This window comes from Mastomys coucha, unplaced genomic scaffold (genome assembly GCF_008632895.1).
Source record: "Mastomys coucha isolate ucsf_1 unplaced genomic scaffold, UCSF_Mcou_1 pScaffold9, whole genome shotgun sequence".
Classification (NCBI taxonomy): domain Eukaryota; kingdom Metazoa; phylum Chordata; class Mammalia; order Rodentia; family Muridae; genus Mastomys; species Mastomys coucha.
The window spans coordinates 2643760-2661809 of record NW_022196915.1 but is presented as its reverse complement, the minus strand read 5'-3'; the positions used below and the strand labels follow the sequence as shown (position 1 = coordinate 2661809).

General features: G+C 45.1%; 1 protein-coding gene across 5 annotated transcripts in view; it reads left to right on the top strand.

Moving 5' to 3' along the window:
* Rarb (retinoic acid receptor beta) overlaps window positions 1-18050 on the top strand; it is a 632162-nt gene that overhangs the window by 495778 nt on the left and 118334 nt on the right. Inside the window, exon 1 of one of the 5 annotated variants that reach the window (XM_031361098.1) lies at window positions 3891-4469. The exons of 3 other annotated variants lie outside the window; for them this stretch is intronic. Coding sequence is in view for 1 of the 2 variants with exons in the window: in XM_031361097.1 (XP_031216957.1) it covers window positions 4667-4823 (157 nt within the window). In the remaining variant the exon portion in view is untranslated. Of the gene's footprint in view, window positions 1-3890; window positions 4824-18050 lie in introns of those variants that run through there. One more of the 5 variants, XM_031361097.1, reaches the window with a different exon arrangement.

The window sequence follows — 18050 nt, the reverse complement described above, 5'->3', positions numbered from 1 at the left end:
GTCTCATGTATCCCAACTTAGTGCCCGAGTCCATTTGAAGCTGAGGAAGTTTGGACTCCCACTCTGCTGCCTCTATGTCCCAAGTGCCAAGATTACAGGTATGTGTCACCATGCCCTATTTATATGGTGCTGGGGATCAAATCCAGGCCGTTATTCCTCCAACAGTAACATGCCACGAATGCCCTAAAAGGAAAAATAACTCAAATAAAAAACAAAAGTCATTAAAATAAAAAAAAAAAGCTAGATGTGTCTTTTTAAAACAACATGCTCTGCTGCAGCGTAGGTGGGATTTTACACGCTGTGGCCATGTGGGTACATTTGAACCAGGAGGAACTTAGTGTTCGTGAGGGTGTGTGTGTGTGAGCAGCCATGAGCAAAGCAGGCTACGTGCATTCAGAAACAGTTCTTTTTTTTTTTTTTTTTCCAGACACGGTTTTCCTTCAGGAAACTCTTTGGCTCCGACATGTTTGTCGAGCGTGATTCATGGCATTTCAGTTAGGATTGTCCAGTGGGTAATTGCTGCTTCAAAACCAGAGAAACAGATGTAGACCCTGAACCCTGGCTATAAATTCCTGTTTTATGATTGTGGTTTTCAAATGTGCTGTGTCACACTGACAAACACACAGTGACTCTCCAACAAAATGAATTTGACTCTCAAACTTTTGGGGATTTGGGTTTGTTTGTTTTTGCTTGTTGTTCATTAGACCATTGATCAAGTAGAGAAAATAGAAGAGGGGCTCCCTGTTAGAACAGGTGCCCTGTGGAGGAGCATCAGCATTGGGATGGTTCTTTCTAGCTATGTAAATCAGGTTTAAAGTGACATCACTCATTTACACTTCATCGTGAACAAATTAGCTCAGTTTTTACTCTCTGTCGTGTTCATTAGTCACTATCATACCGGAGCATGTACTTATAGATTATGTTCATTGGCGCTTTCCTAACTTCTATTTAAAAGAAAGACTTCAGGGAAGAATCGTGTTTTCAAAAGGTGAGAGAAGAAGATTTACTGACCAAAAAAAAACAAAGATAACAAATGTGGCTAACTTGAGTCTGCTTTTGAATTAGCACTTCCTAAGAGCCTCAATGCCTGCCACTGGTGTAATTAATCCATGATGAGAAATGATTCACTGACTAGTGAGTCCCATTGCATTATAAGGAGTCCATAATATCCCATCCACACAGATTTAAATACTGATCAAGTTCATTTCCCTACAATTAAAAGAATCTCGAGGTGATTATAAATCTGAATTATCCTTGTGCAAAGAAAGAAATTCCCCAATCGCAGGCACACACCACACCACAGCCACAGAGAGCCTTGCTAGAGACTAGATCCTCTCAGACAAGGAACTGCTATCTTGGGGAGTTCAGCTGTGTCCCTTTGCAAAAGGGTAATCCTAGCAGGGCTTGTTGCTTGTTAATACTGCCCCACCCCAGGAAAAGCTGAGGGGGGTGACACCTTCCCCACCACCTGCTGTGCTCAACTCTGCCTTAATTGCCCATGGCCTGGGGAAGGGCTTAACTCTAGAGGGGATATGGTCCCCATCTACAAAGCTGTGGGAAGCTGTCATCTCTGCTGAGATACACACTTTCCAAGTGTGGCTAGTTGGGGGAGGAGCACCCACACACACCTGTATCGGTGACTTCTCAACTGTGCTTTGTAAGAAAGCCCAGTAAACTCAAAAAAGTTCCCCAGAGTGACCTCTAAGTAGTACTGACCTCTGTCCTTGGAACCATAGGTTTAAGGAGAAGGGTTAGATAGGGCTTAGGTCTCCTGAAGAAAAGGAATTTTAGCACAAGCACATAGAGGAGGAATATTGTGGAGGACATTTTGAAGAACCTGGACTCCTCCTCTCTCTCCTGTGACCACTGCCTCCCTGCACTTTGGGACCCTGATCAGCAATTTCAGCCAGGAGGTGCAGCAGCCTCCTGGAGAGAGGGCACCTGAGACACAGGTGTCTGCCATGGTGCCAAGCTTTCTCACCTCTAACTTACATTATATTTCAGTTTCATTCAGTTCCTCTCCCCCTTTCTCCATACCTATTCATCCACCTCCAGTACTGGGTGTCCATGGCTCTGTTTCCAGGGAACCCAGAACCTTAAGGAAGTATTCTGGGCCAGTAAGTCTCTTGGACCAAGCAGAATGTCACATATAGCCCAGCGTTTTGTATCTTTACAATTGTTCACTGGTGGTTTAAGTGGTCATTTTGTAAATTCTCATGTGCTCCCTCATTTTGGATGTGTGTTGTCTTTGAAGTCGACGGCTTTCTAATAATAAACCCGTTAAAAAATGGACAGCTACAGAAATGAGAGCAAAACAGCATGTACTTCCAGTGAGGTCTCTCCCTTCTAGCACTCCGAGCTTCCTAAGCTGCAAGTATAGGGTACCTTCCTAGGGACTCTGCCTCCATGAGGGAGTGTGCCGCATGCTCCCATCCTGTGCCAGGACAGCCAAATAACAGCAAACTAGTCAGAGCTGCATTTCAGCAAGAGTGGGTGTACCTGACAGGCTCCCCTATGTGTTGGTGTCCATTCCTCTCAGCAAAAGAGGATGGGAGTCCAGGCTTCTCCACTCATCTCCTTGCCAGCCTAATATGGGAGAATTCCCAGGTAGGCAGAGAAGGAAGGGGGGGGGGAGGGTTGGCCCTGCCTGGCATCTTCTTTCTGGTGTCCTGCATCCAGCAGGAGAAGCTGCAGGTGGCTTCCCTTTTGAAATGCTGGCTGCTTGGCTGCATCTATACCAATTGCCTCTGGGTTTTTGAGAACAACTAAAAAAAAAAAATTCTGATCCATCCCATGGGCTGAGTCAGTGTAACCAGTTTAAAAAAAGAGAAGAGAAATCCTCTTATCTGAACTTTGTTTTTGTTTGTTTGTTTGTTTAACAGGTGTGATTAGACAAGGGTGGTCTGAGCCAAGCCTAGCTTTCAGAATTATAAAACCCTCATACCCGGTTTTCAAAATATACATTAAGTTATGTGTGGGAACCTGTGCCTGATGAAGAGGCCACCAACACACTCCCTGTGCATGGACTGTGGGTTGGTGTGAGTTCAGAGGGAACACAGATCTACCAACCTCTGGACCCTGTAGCCTCAGGTAGGTCCCGGTGTCCCTGGCAAAAGTCCCACAGCTAGAAACAGGAGGCTGAGATACTGCTAATATTCCTTCTGTGTATTTATTGAGAAGTTACAGGCAGTTACTTACATTCTGTGGATGGTATACAGATGAGGAAACTGAGTCCTAGAGAAAATCAGTATTTTCCCAGACACACAGATGGCCAGTGGCAGATACTGTTTTCACCAACCAGAATCTAAAATCTAAAATTCCTCCTCTCTCCCTCCCCCCCCACTGTCTCTGTTTCTCTCTCTCTCTCCACACATACACACACACACACACACACACACACACACACACACCACCCTCGGTCTCTCTGTTCTGCCTCTCACTTTATTTCTGTGTTTGTGAGAGAGAGACTGGCAACAGAGAAGGGATGGGGGCGTGGATAGAAAGAAGATCAAGGAGAAAGAAGAAACAGAGTTTGGTGCAACTAATCTGTGACTGCTCCAGGTGTTTCTGCCTGCAGGGGATTTTTAAATCTAAGTAGATCCCAGAAGGGACTTTTCTCTCCCCTCCGGAGCCAGGACAACCCCTTCAGCGAGCTCAGCAAGAGCCTGCAAGAGTGAGAAAAAGGAAGGAAAAAAAATAAATAAAAGACGATGAAGAAGGAATAAAGACTGCAGGCGCAATGGAAAGTTTCCCGGCCAGAGAGGCTTCCTTCTGCGAGCGGTGGCGGGGCTCCTGATGGGCAGTTCGGGGCTTGCAGAGTGCTTTTACAGGAGTGGAAAGATACCTAAGTTGCAAGGGCTTGGCCAGGAACAGCAGAGCAGGGAGGAATTTCAGAGGCGGGCTGAGGGCGAGGGTCTCCCCGCCAGAGCCGGGCAAATGAAAAGGCGCAAACCGCAGCCGCGCTCCCGCTCCTCCCTGCGCTCCTGGCATTGTTTGCACGCTGAGCCGTGGGGAGCACCGCGCGGCTGGCCGCTGCCTCGCTGGCTGCCGGCTCTTGCAGGGCTGCTGGGAGTTTTTAAGCGCTGTGAGAATCCTGGGAGTTGGTGATGTCAGACTGGTTGGGTCATTTGAAGGTTAGCAGCCCGGGAAGGGTTCACCGAAAGTTCACTCGCATATATTAGGCAATTCAATCTTTCATTCCGTGTGACAGAAGTGGTAGGAAGTGAGCTGCTCCGAGGCAGGAGGGTCTATTCTTTGCCAAAGGGGGGGAACCAGAGTTCCCGTGCGCTGCGGCCGCAGGACTGGGATGCCGAGGACGCGAGCCACCCGGGCAGGGCGCGTCTGGGCACCGGCGGGGTAGGACCCGCGCGCTCCCGGAGGCCTGCGCGGGCGTCGCCTGGAAGGGAGAACTTGGGATCGGTGCGGGAACCCCCGCCCCGGCTGGATCGGCCGAGCGAGCCTGGAAAATGGTAAATGATCATTTGGATCAATTACAGGCTTTTAGCTGGCTTGTCTGTCATAATTCATGATTCGGGGCTGGGAAAAAGACCAACAGCCTACGTGCCAAAAAAGGGGCAGAGTTTGATGGAGTTCGTGGACTTTTCTGTGCGGCTCGCCTCCACACCTAGAGGATAAGCACTTTTGCAGAGCGCGGTGCGGAGAGATCATGTTTGACTGTATGGATGTTCTGTCAGTGAGTCCCGGGCAGATCCTGGATTTCTACACCGCGAGCCCGTCCTCCTGCATGCTGCAGGAAAAGGCTCTCAAAGCCTGCCTCAGTGGATTCACCCAGGCCGAATGGCAGCACCGGCATACTGCTCAATGTAGGTTTATTATTTTTTTTTTCCTTTCTTTTACCAAGAAAAAAAAAATGTCTCTCTTGCATGCAATAAAGACACTGGAATAAAGTGCAATGGTGGCAAGACAAAGGGTTTAATGATTTAATGCTGAAGGGGTGTGATAGGCTGCCATGCATATGGATTCCATCTCTGCTGAAATTCCCTCGTAGAGGTTTTCTAGAAACGCCTCCTGCGACCCTGCTGTTCCTTACCACCCTATTCTTTCTCGAAGATAGGTGTTTTTTGTTTTTGTTTTTGTTTTTTTATATGTACGGAAGGAAGGGGAAAATAGAAGGTGACCACGGACTTTGAAACATTCTTCAAGTAGTGCAATCTGATACTCCATGCAATTTGTGTAAAGGATAGAGAGAGGATTTAACTTTGCTGGGATTAGCTACGAGCTCAGTCACACTTCTCCCTTATTTCAACAGTGCGAACTAATTAAAATATGACATGGTCCCTTCAAGGAATGCAACCTCATGAAGGCGGTTGATCGGAGTTCATAATGCACCCGGCAGGATAGCGCAGGATGCTGCCTTCCTTGTTCCCTTTGCTGAGCAAAGGCAATATGTCTTAGGGATGACCCCACTGCCACCTCTCCGAGTCACTTTGTTGGTCTAAGAAGTTGCTGTTTTGCTAGGGAACTCCCGGTCACCAACACCCCTCGGGCTGGCCATTCATTATTTCCATATCTTACAATTCAGTCAGGAGCCTGGACTTGAGTTAAAGGAAAAGAAATCTAAATGGGGTAGCGTCGTTTTCAAAAACAATATTGACTGTTTGGTTATCTGATGCTGACATGGTGCTTCGGCTTCATCGGTCAACAGTAGCTCAGCTGTAGGCCTGAGAAATGACCAGGAGTCCTGGGCAATCTTACATACAGCCGGCTGTGGTGGGAGACTGCAGGATGCTTCGCACCCTGACAGTGATTTAGATAAATGGCTCATCTATCTATCAAAATGTTTTTAGTACTTGATTTGACAATTCATTGGAGCATTAGCCTGAAAATGACATTTTAAATCTTTGTTTTCAAAGAGGTCAAAGTTTAACTGGGAGAAATTGAGTTTTCCTAACAACATTGTGGCTTGTCTAAAGAGAGAGGCAAAAGGCAAAGTAGAGGAGGGGGCAGGGGCAGCATGTCAGCTGACTCTTTGAAACTTTTTCTTAGGAAAAAGGACAAGAAAAAAAAAAGAGAGACTTACTTCTTGGGCCAGAAAATCAACAGGTTTGGAGCTGGAAAATCAATAACTATTTGATGCCAATGGCCTGGCTGTCCAACTTAATATTCATAGAGCCCCATGCAGGCACAGAGAATATCGCTCCAGGAAATGCCTTAATAGTCATCGGCTCCCCAAATACCCTGTCCTCTTCATTATTAATTTTCTTTTTGGAGAAGGCAAAGAAACTTAGCATTAGAAAATATTTTCCAGTCACTAGCATGTCCTCAAGCCCTACTTTCCACAGCAATTCCATCGATGTGACCGTTCTAGTTGGGGTTCTAGGGAACTGGGGACTGGGAAACTTTGACTTGTTAGAGAGGATTGTCCTGAAACAGTTTTAGTAGAAGGGAAGACCTGTCTTGGAAAGAGATTCCGTGGAGCAGAGTTACTTGTAGAAATTCTCCCTTTTGCAATTAGCCTTCCTAACTTGCCTATTAGGTTTCAAGAGTGGAGGGAAAAGCTTTGTTTGTTCTTGAAAAAGTTAAACAAGGGATTTGCTTTATCTGGGGAGAGCGGGTGCTGAATGTGTCACTCGCCTAGAGTGAGCTGATAAGCAAAAACTGTTGATAACAGCAAGGTTTAGCTAATCAAAGAAACCTGCATTAGACAAAGTAAATAAAAGCATTTGACAAAAGGGTTTCAGAAATTCCAGTGTCTTGTTTTTGTAAGCAAGGCAATCAGGGTTCATTGTAATCAGCTTCAGCTAGGGTTTCAACTCATACTCCAACTTGGAGCTGAACGAGTCAAGTGTCAATATTGCCGGTACCCCGCAGACTGGCTCAGACTAGCTCTGTTGTCCACAAACCAAGAAATCCCAGTCCTTTCTGTTGATTCCAGAGATTAAGGATAACTAAAACATTCTTTCAAAAGAAATTCTAGTAAGTATCTGTGTCTTACCGTGCTGGAGCTTTTGAAAGGAAAGCCCTGGGAACCACCTTTGCATAAGTAACAGCTTAAATCCCGGGGACTTAGTTTTCCATTTTACCTAATGGCTGTTTTGAAAAGGTGCAGCTCAACTTTGCTCTTAACACAGAGGAGACAGAGGGGCAGAGAGGAAAGAAAGCCTGGGACTGAATTCCACAAAACTACCTTCAACCTTGTAAGCTTACTTAGGTTTTTAGAGAGAAAGAGAGAGGTTGGGGGAGAGGGTCCATGTGTCTGTGTGTGTTTAAAACCTTTGAACATAATGCCCCCAGAACCTTACTTTGTTAAGTGTTAGAATACTCTATTTTCCTTTTAATGTTAAAGGAAGAAAATTGATATGCCAGCCAGCTGTTGGTTGTAGCAGTGCCTGTGGATTGTTTGGTATAAATATTGGAAGTCAGGATTAGGGGCCACTAAGGGAATGTAGTGTAAATAATAGAAAGACATCCCTGGAAGGCTCTATTGGGGTCACCAGTGTCTATTCAGATGCCTCCTGGATTCTCTTGTTTTTATGTAACTCCAGACATTTTCCCGAATTAATTGCTCTATGGGCATGGCATAAACTCATTTTTTTTTTTTTTTATCTAAATAGAGTTGCTTTTGATGAAGTCACGAGTGTGGCAACATCTTGGCCCTTTTCCCCGTGTTCTCCCATTTCCACACATCAAAAGAGGGGGAAAGAAAGTCTTTTTGCATAGGGGTTTGCCCATTCAGAAGAAATTATTTTTCAAATGAACAGTAGCAATGTGTGATTAAGGAAGAAAAGTTCCCCTCTTAGAGCCCTGAGCTCTGGATTTGAAGCATTAATCGGAATCTAAGTCCCCTCCTAGTGAGCTATAACTTGAGGTCAAAGTGGCAAAATCAAAGTTACCTTCTCAAAGAGACTCAATGAAGACCGACAGCCACCATGTGAACTGAGTGTCGTTTTGAATAAATATTTCAGTGAAAAGGACCAATTGTTTTTCTAAAGTAGGACATAATTTTCTGCTGTTCAGCCACATGACTCAGTAAGTAACAGCATCAGAAGGGAGAGAAGAATGGGGGCTTCTGAAATCTCAGTGCACCACAGGGTCACTCCGAAAGCAAGAGATGATCTTCCCCCTCCCCCAACAGAGAGAGAGAGAGAGAGACAGAGACAGAGACAGAGACAGAGACAGACAGACACACACACACACACACACACACACAGAGAGAGAGAGACAGAGACAGAGACAGAGACAGAGACAGACAGACACACACACACACACACAGAGAGAGAGAGAGAGAGAGAGAGAGAGAGAGGGAAATAATAGAATTCTGTCAATGTCCAGATAAATGGGTGAGTTTGCAAATTAGGACAGGGGAAACAGAAGATCAGCGATAAAATTTTATTGCCAGAAAAGGGTGAATTCCAAAACCCAAGACCAAGTCATGGGAGGGGCGTTGCCCTGGATCTACTTAACCTTGAGCTGTTAGTTTGGACTGGATTAGCAGCCCTGGTTTGAATCAACTGTCCAGTGGGAACAGAAAGGCCTGGCATAGGATGTAACCTTCTTTTCTCTTAATAGATAAGTGACCAGAACGCTGGCTTCTGCTGGGTTGGCTGTCATGAATGAGGGGTCTCCTCATTTTGGACCATCCAGAACCAGCAAGGATTGTCCTGGTTTTATATTTCCATTTTGTCTTTGTTTTCTGATGAATCACAAGAATAAAACGATAGTCTTTAGATTTCACACACTTATTTTTCCGTCAACGCATTAAGCAGGGACATAGCTGAAAAGGAAAGAAAATCTTACTACTTTCTTTTTTACATATTAAGCAAGGCCATTCACTTTCCTCCACAGAGGAAATACATGATAAATGATGAAGATTATCAATTCTAGTCTTAGGAAATTTATCATTCTTTAAATTAAAAAAGAATTTTGAGGGAAAAAAAGGCTGGACAGCTTTTAACTGGGAAGTTGGTGTCAGAGAGGAAGACCGGAAATGGAAAACCTTTGACGCTACAAGCATGAAACTCCTTTTTACATTGTTCAAATTTAACAGTAAAAGTGGTAGGCATTTAAAACATGGGTTCTCGACCTGTGGGTCTTGACCCCTGTGGGAGTGAATGACCCTTTCACAGGGGTTGCCTAAGACATAGATATTTATACAATTCATAGTAGTAGCAAAATTACAGTTATGAAGTAGAAATGAAAATGACTTTATGGTTGGGGTCACCCCAACATGAGGAACTTTATTAAAAGGTTGCAGCATTAGGAAGGCTGAGAATCACTAATTTAGAAGCTCTTGAAGAGAATCTCCTTCAGAGTTCAAGCTACATGTAAGTGCCAATAAATTCATCCTTAAATGGCATTTTTATGCTTTAAATGTTCTAATATAAATTCAGTTAACTATCAATTAAATAGATCATTTCAGATATGAGAGTTTTTGATGAAGGTTAATCAGAAAAAAACGTTGGCTGGAAGCCTTTGCCAAGGTATTGATGTCGAATGTTGCCTTTCACAGGCTGGTTACGGCAATTATCTATCTCCGAGTCTCTAGAAAACCTCCATTTCAAATGTTCTGCCACAGTTCCCACGTCAATCACTGAAATATGCCAGATATTTCACCATTACGACATCTTCTAGGTTGCCCCTTGAACCTACGGGTGGCACAGAGAGCCTTGCGATTCCATGGTCAGTATAACAGGAGAGCTCACGACTTAATTTTTCCATTATGACTGGAGATCGTCTTGTGCTTCTGGGTCATTCCTCCAAGCACAGATTCCTTTCGTAGCCAATTGTAGATCTGTAAATAGAAGGCAGGCCTTGCAAGATTGACAGGCTCCACTAGGCTCAGCTTCAGAATGAGCCGAGGTGGGGTGGAGGAGGGGCGTGGAATTCATCTGAATGGTTACAAAGCCATCTGAAAGAACCCTTCGCTGGCCTTTAAAAAGTTGAGATTTGAGATGTTGGAGGAAGGAAGACGGTCACCTCAGGTTTTAAATAGATCAGGATCTTGTCTGAAAGTGGCTTGGTCTAAGTTTCTCCACTTAAGCAGGAAGTGTGATAACCTCCCTACCCCCACCCCACCCCACCCCAAGATCTCCTGACACCATCAGTCAGTCTGCTGCTCTGAATCCTCTTTTCATGCTTGGCTTCCTGCGTTATCCTTATGGTCTACTGGGCATGGCGGTCCATGCCTTTAATTCTAGCACTTGGGAGATACAAGCAGGCAGATCTCCGAGTTCAAGGCCTGCCTGGTCTACATAGTGAGCTGCAGTACAGCCAAGGTCATACAGAGAGACCTTGTCTCAAACACAAATTAAAGAAAACAAAGATGATGCGAGATCTGAACCCCATCCGGCTCAAACCTCTTTAAACGAGAAGGTTGCAAGTTCTGACTACCAAGGGCAGGAACAGTGACATCTGGGGCTTTCTGCCTGCTTTGGGGTTCAGGCAGGAGTGGGACTGTGGTTTGCTTGCTCTCCAGCCTCATTAGGTGCAGAGCTGCGAAGGGATGAGTTGGGTAGGACCCTGGATTGCACAGAAAGAGGCCTGGATTGCACAGAAATGCTCGCTGAGCATTTCCTCAAGAATTCAGGCCTTCATTCAGGGCCTCCAAAGCTGAGAACCCACTCAGAGGGAGGAGAAAGAAATCTCAGCTTGAACAGAGTCATGGTAAGCAATCATGGCCCTGACAAGCCACAGGAATACCAAAAATAATTTGATAAGAAACGGGGATTTTAATAAATGTCTTCTGAGACACAATTTTACAACTCTGTAGTGGGTGTCCCCTCCTCAGCTGCCAGCCGCGGGGTTCTTGCCTTCTAAGAAAGTCCAGCGATCCGTGGGTACTAACCGCCCACAAACCCTGCCAGTTCCTTGCTGCCCTTAGGGCCAATCCCTGCAGCCCCCATTTAGCTTCTTCAGCCCAAAGTTTCTGCCCTGCTATGCATCACATGACCGATTCGTTCTCTGCCGGACTCAAAGTCCATTTCCTGCCGTGTCCATTTTCCTTTTCACTTGAAACCCAGGTTATTCGCTTTGCAAGTGTCTGTCTCGAGAGGTAGAGAAGTTCACGTGAAAGGCTTTATCCTGCTCTCTAAGCTCACACTTGTCTGTAAAGGTCACAGCTTTGTAAAATTTAATCTGGACTTATTCCCCTAAACTGACCCAGTCTTGGGATGTGAGGAGGAAGCTCGTTTCTCTGGTGGGCTTGGTGGTACCCTTCTGTCATTTAGATGCTTTGGAGGTGAAAGATGGAGAATGAGAAACTCAGGACCAATGCACTTGGCTGCCCTGAGCTATGTAAGTCCCTTTCTAAAGACAAAACAAAACAATAAACACAGTGGGGTTTGCTATTCTGTATTAACTACTGTTTGCTACAAATGAGAACTTTACCAAATTCAAAATACTGCAAGTAAGACTAAACAACTGCAGCAGTTAACTGGGGGAAGGAGAACTGGATCTCGTTTCTCCCAATTTTCTTCCCATTTCCAGGACAGATGAAGAAGCAATATAATAACTTCCTGTCCTCAAAAATATTAAAGGTTGCCACAGCTACGGCCTTTGTTATGCCATCAAAGTCCATAATTATGAAAAGACTGATGACAGTCTGAAGGTCCTTTCAGCTTCACATGATTTTTTTTTAGGGTCTGGTCTATTGCAAAGCTTGTGGCAATAATTAGCTAAAATGGAAGTGGAAGCTTCAAAATATAGTTCGCGATGTTTTCATTTCACTCAGTACTACCATGGGTTGTGAAGGGAATTCTTAAAGGCACATGTAATTATTTTATCATGGTCCCCAGAATGCTTTCATTGGCTTTAATGGCAAGAAGCTGCGTAAAGACATACATTTTAATTAGTCCTTCTTATATTTACATCAAATAAGTAACAAATAATTGATGAAAAACAAGTCTTTGGAATGGATGGTTTCGTGTAGTATGTACAGCACAGGGATGAGACGCTTCCCCATTGCTTTGAATTTTAATTATCTAGACATTGCAGTGGCAGTGCGTGAAGCTGAAATACTGCTGTTGCCATTTCTCCGCAAAATAATCGCCGTCAACGCCGACAAACTGAAAGGTAGCTAGCCACACGTCTCTGAGGAAGTAAATTACCAGTTCCATTAATTTTAGTGTTTGTTAGCACCCGTTTGATCATGTTCATCTTGTGAGAGATTCTGTGTTCCTGTGCGTGTAGCTACATTTAGCCCTGAATGCTCTCCTTTGAGTCTAGCTACCTGACCAGAAGGCTCCCATGAAGATACCTCGCCAAGTAGGCACTGGGGACTCAAAGAGCCTTCTCTGTGTTCCAGGCTTGTTTCCCCTTTGATTTTTATATGAAAACCCATTTCACATGATTCATCTGTTTGGGTGTACAGAACACTAATTGTTATTATTGATTTTTAAATTTCATGACCATTACAAGTAGCCCAGATGACTGGCAGATAAAGGGTAATAATGCATGGAGTTCTGGAGCTGTTTCATGTTTGTCTGGAGTACTTTATGTGGTCAATATTAACTGCCCCATTGAAACTAACGGCTGTATCAAATAACAGTCAATCAAATGAATGTGCTTAGAGATTATTTATTGAAAGCTTTAATTGTTCACTGGGGCCCTGCTTATCAGAGGAAACAATAGGAATTGGAGATGGGAAGAAGTCTGGATTGCCAAGTAGGAGTATGCAGAGGATCTGGGATCCCTCTATTATTCAGAGGCTGTGCTGATCTGCCTGTGAGCCTGTGAGTGGTAGACCCTATGCAGTGAGAGGAGAAGGATTTCAGTCAGGCAGAGGCTGTGAGAACTGTCCCCACCCTGCACTCAGGGCTGACTCCTGACTGCCAGGCACAGCCACCTCTGCTCCCCACATCTGTCCAATGTTCTGAAATATCAGAAATAACTTGATTTGATGTGAGGTCAATTTCTGCAGCTATGAAACGGGGATAATCATGTCTATCATACATGATCTGTGGAAGGATTGGCAAGCATGTGAAATAAGATTCTGTTCTTGGGCACACCCAGGGGTCTCTGATTGTGTTTTTTTTGACTGAGTTTGGTGTGTTGCCTGTGGCAGGTGCATGCTGGTGAACAGCGGATGCTACTTTTGTGACTCATTTTTACTTTGCCGCTTCGCCACGGTCTCTTGTTCCTCGCCTAGACGACAGTCCTTCCTGCTTGTCACAGTTTGGACAGCTCTCTGCTCCTGATTCAGGGGCAGCCATTTACTGAAGTTTCAGATTTGCACACATTACTGACACTGACAAGCAAGCCCAGAGTTCCTTTCTTGGGTGTCTGTCATGTGTTAGGTGCCTTGATCTGATCTCTGAGGATATCTGAGAACCTTTAGCCACTGTCTCGGCTCCCTCCAAACTTAGAAGAAGCTAGGGTGTGACACACACCTCATTACATAAGCGTGTCTCTGGGACTTTGAACCTAAGATTGATGATGGAGTCCCTGAGGCCCAGAGCTGGGGGTTAAGTGGCTTATCCATTTTTATCACAGCAGACGCTCATGATTATACCTGAAAAAAGAAGACAAAGCCTACCCTGAATGATGAGGTGATGCACATCCTCCACCCTCACTTCTTTGTGGACATTGCTGGAGCATCTAGGGAGTGATTGTGTTGAGTTTACTTTGTTTAATTGTTGAATTTACTAGGGGGTAGGGTTGAGTTTACTTTGACTCTCAGAAAAGTCTTATTCTTCATGATTGCTCCTGTGACTTAACTGTCCTGTAACACACCATCCCAAAAGTAAGCGTCCCAACACTTTGTCATCTAACCATCCTGTGGATGAGCTTAGCCGGTTAGTCCTTTCACTAAACTCAATGTGGGAATCATCTGGGACAGTGGCATCCAGAATCAGGAAAGCTCCCTCCAAGGGCTGTGTGCTTGTTAACCACTGGAGGAGACCTAGGCTGGAGCCAGTGTCTGGAAGACCAGACAGGGGCTATGATAGGGAGGCTCCTCATAACCCAAGAGCCAGCCTGTGGTGGGTGGCAAGAGTGTCCAGTGATCTTTAGTTTGCACAACATCGTAGCATGTGTGCTGCATAGCAGGAAGGGAATACTGCATTCTGACATACAATCCAGGACTTTCAGTGAGTTTTCCTTTTGGCTCCTTATACATTTAACAGAATTCTATATTGCTGACCATATGTAGATTCAGTTAATCCTCCACATACTATATTATTATGTATATCATATAGATGAAAAATTGAAGTTCAGAGTAGGCAAGCAGTATGACTGAGGTCACACAGCAAACTGTGGGTCTGGGTGCCAGTCCCACCAAGCTGATTCATTCTACCACACAGTTTTCGCTTTGTAGGTCTTTAGCCGCTGCCATTAGACTGTCATCTCTGTCTTCTGAGTAGACAGTTCCCTCAAAATGTTTTATGCCTTAATAATGTCAAGTAAGGCCCCCAGGAGTGTTAGGAATGGGGTGGGAGGCCTGGAACACCACAGAATTGTGGCTCACATGATTTCCTCTGATTACATTATTTTCTCTAACATAAACGATGGCCTCCTAGACCGTGAAGGAAACTGCAGGAACCGTGAGGAACCGTTCCACTTTAGCCTCTTTGTTCTTACATCCTGTTGGAGGTGGGCTGTGCTCCTACTCACTGCCAAGGCTCCTGAGGCTGGGCTGACTTTGAGGCCATCACTGAGGTTCTTGGGGATCTAAGCAACGGGAGATGCACCTTTTCATGCCACTCTAGTCTGTAACTGTGTGTGTGAGTGCCTTGTGTGAGTTACTGCCTTAAGCAGCATCTTCCATTTCCAAAAAGAAAAAAAAAAAAGGGCAAGAGAGGAGGGAGGAGAGGAATGGAGGGGAGGGGAAGGGAAGGAAGGGAAAAAGAGGGAGAGTGGAGTAGATGAGAGAGGAGGGAAGAGGAATAGAAGAAATCTTCATGGGATGGGGAAACAGAATGGCTTTTGCCATCTGCTCCCTGCTTGAAGTGCCCATTGAGTATAGAGGATCCCAACTTTAGTTAACCATCATTTTTTGATCAAAATTCCAATAATCATAATGATTATTATTGGCTGTTCAGATTCTCTTCTTAATTCAGTGACTTCAGATACAATTCAAACACACAATGTTGGAAGTCACATGGTGGCCACGGATATGGGTGTTTCATGTGTGATGGTGGATGACCTCATGACCCATGTATCCTAGCAGCCTCAGGAGCACACTCCTCCACCTACCGCCTGTGATCTGGGAGCTTGACCTCCAAGCTGCCTCACTTCTTCATCTGGGAAATTGATCTGTGGTGCTTGCCATCCATACAAGCTCAAGATCAAAGTCTTAATCAAAGATTTAAAAAAGGGGATACGGGCCGGGCGGTGGTGCGCACGCCTTTAATCCCAGCACTTGGGAGGCAGAGGCAGGCAGATTTCTGAGTTCGAGGCCAGCCTGGTCTACAGAGTGAGTTCCAGGACAGCCAAGGCTACACAGAGAAACCATGTCTCAAAAAAAAAAAAAAAAAAAAAAAAAAAAGAAAGAAAGAAAGAAAGAAAGGAGGAAAGAAAGAAAGAGGATACGGGGCATGTGTCCACTTTGGTAAACACTGACGTGAAAACAACTTGGAGTGGAAAGGGTTTATTTGGTTTACATGCTCTGAGCACCACCTACAATTGAGGGGCGTCAGGACAGGAACCCAAGCAAGAGCAGAGGCAGAAACCTGGCTTGTTCAGCTACTTATACAGCCCAAGCCCACGTGCCTGGAGATGACACCGCCCACAGGGCTGGGCCCTCCCACTTTAATCATTGATTGATTAATGCCCCACAGACCTGCCCACAGGCCAATTAAAATAGAGGCAATTCCTCAATTGGGGTTCCTTCTTCCCTGGTGACTCTAGTTTGTGTCATGTTGACAAAAACCAACAGGCACAACATGCACTTCTCATTAAACAAACCAAGTTCCCAGTGCCTTAGTGTGAAAAATTAAGGTCAGAGAAGTTGAAAGTGTTTTCAGTGAACAATCAGATGTTACTGCCACTTCTGCTCTCAGGTGTGTTGCCTCTGTCTGTTTACTTCCTTTTGTACATACAGGTGTGTGCCCTTGAGCATGCGTGTATGCATGTGTGTGCTCAAGTGCCTTCGTCTGAGTCTGTGTGTGCATGCATGGTTGTGTGTGTGTTTCTACATCTGTGTGTGCATGCATGGTTGCCTGTGTGTTTCTGCACTAGGAAATCTCTGAGGTCAGACACTGTCTCTGTTTTATCAGACCTGGTATAGTTCTTGGTCCACTATGAACACTCAGTTAACTGTATGCCATGGAGCCATGGAGATGTTTAGATCCACTTCCTTTTATATGTCTCATACCAATGCCCTTCAGTAAGATATCCCATATGTAGAAGCAATATGAGAACATACATGGTCCGATACAATCGATGAGAGTCACACATGTCTCTCGAGCTTGTGATATATAGATAATATTTTATCAGAATTAATTTAACTTTCAATAGTCATGTGGCCTAGTGAGGCCACACAGCTCTGTCTGCCTCAGCTCTAATTTTTTCTGTTTCCTTCCCTTTTCCCTTCAGCATCTTCAGTCTTTGCTTCTCTCTGCTATTAGCAAGCTCTAATTATCTTTTTAAGTAGATGGCAAACAGACCGCAGGAGAATGTAAACAGAGTTGCAGGGCTGGGAGCTCAGTCAAATGTTGAATTGCTTTTCCCTCTGAGAGAAACTATTCTCTGAGCCTGGCAAAGGCCTCTCCTAAGGATGCAGAGGACCTGACGGTTTCTCCTGCAGATTCCTCTGACAGTTGTATCATGGGAGCAGACAATGTGTCTATACCTGCCCTGGGTTTGCAGTGAACACACTATTCCAACATCTTCAAACTACTTCAACTCTCAGTTTGGACATGACAACAAACTACAAGGAAGCAGAGAGTGAGCTGGACTCTATGGAAGCCCCTATTTGTTTGTGCAAAGTTCCAGGCACTCTCTTCTATAGGTGTTTTCCCCCTGACTACACCCTATGTGCCTTGTTTGTAAATCAGGACCTGGCTGGGTGTGATTCAGTGGAAATGAATTTGAATTGCAGAACACCTCAGGTGGTCTCTGGTTTTTGGTTGTTTAGATATTTGGTGGTTAGCTGAAACAGAGGTGACATCAAGGCTGCTGCAAAGCTGGTGCAGTTCCTGCTTGCTGCCACAACAAGCCCTTATGAATATCTGGGAGTGTTCAGAAACAGGAGTTGGTTTCATCTGGCTTGGGGCACACCCATTGGTGACAGCATAGATTTTCTCATGGACCTTCCTGTTCTCTAAGATCCTACCATTTTTCACCTCCTCCTCTTTCACCCATCTCTAGAAAGTGTGAAGAAAATAGGAATAATGCTAAAAGATGAATTAGGAGAAACTTGACCCAGGTTTACTTCCTGCCTTGGTGTCTTCGTTGTGATTGGCCATTGCTAAACTGAGCCAGTCACCAGGATTACAGCTTGTAGGAGGCTCATTGTGAGTGGCTACTTAGAGGAAGCAATGGACCGAGGAGGAAGACACTGCTGCTTCTTCGTCGTATAGAAGAGTGTTTGTGGGCAGGAGGGGAGCAGAGCTGATGCACAGTACCAAGGAGCAGCAAGGATGGTGGGGCTTTTCACCATGTGGCGGCATGTGACACAACGCTGCCGGCCATGAAACATATCCCCAGTTATTGTGTGGGGAGGGCAGGCAGAGAAGGCTGGAAACCTCAGAAGCCACAGAGCAAGTGCTCCCAAGTGAAAGGAAAAACAAAAACAAAACAAAACAAAACCCACCAAATACATCTTTAACAAAATGGCCAGTTACTCTAGTTGCTGTACCCTACTCTCAGCTCCCTCTATGTCCTAGGCCATTAAATTATGTGCACATACAGGCTTATTATTTACAGATGTTCGCACTTTTAACTGGCTCATAGAAAACAGATGTTTCACACAAGGTAACAGGCCAGTGATCTAAGCCCTCCTCTAGTAGGTATCAAGTGAGCTTTACCCCATGGGGGCAAATAAAATCCAGCAGCCCCATGAGCAAACAACTGCATCCCTGGAGAGAGTGCACAGGGACAGACAGGTAGCATTCACAGGAAGCTTACTGGGTGTGCTGGGCAGTTAGGTAAGC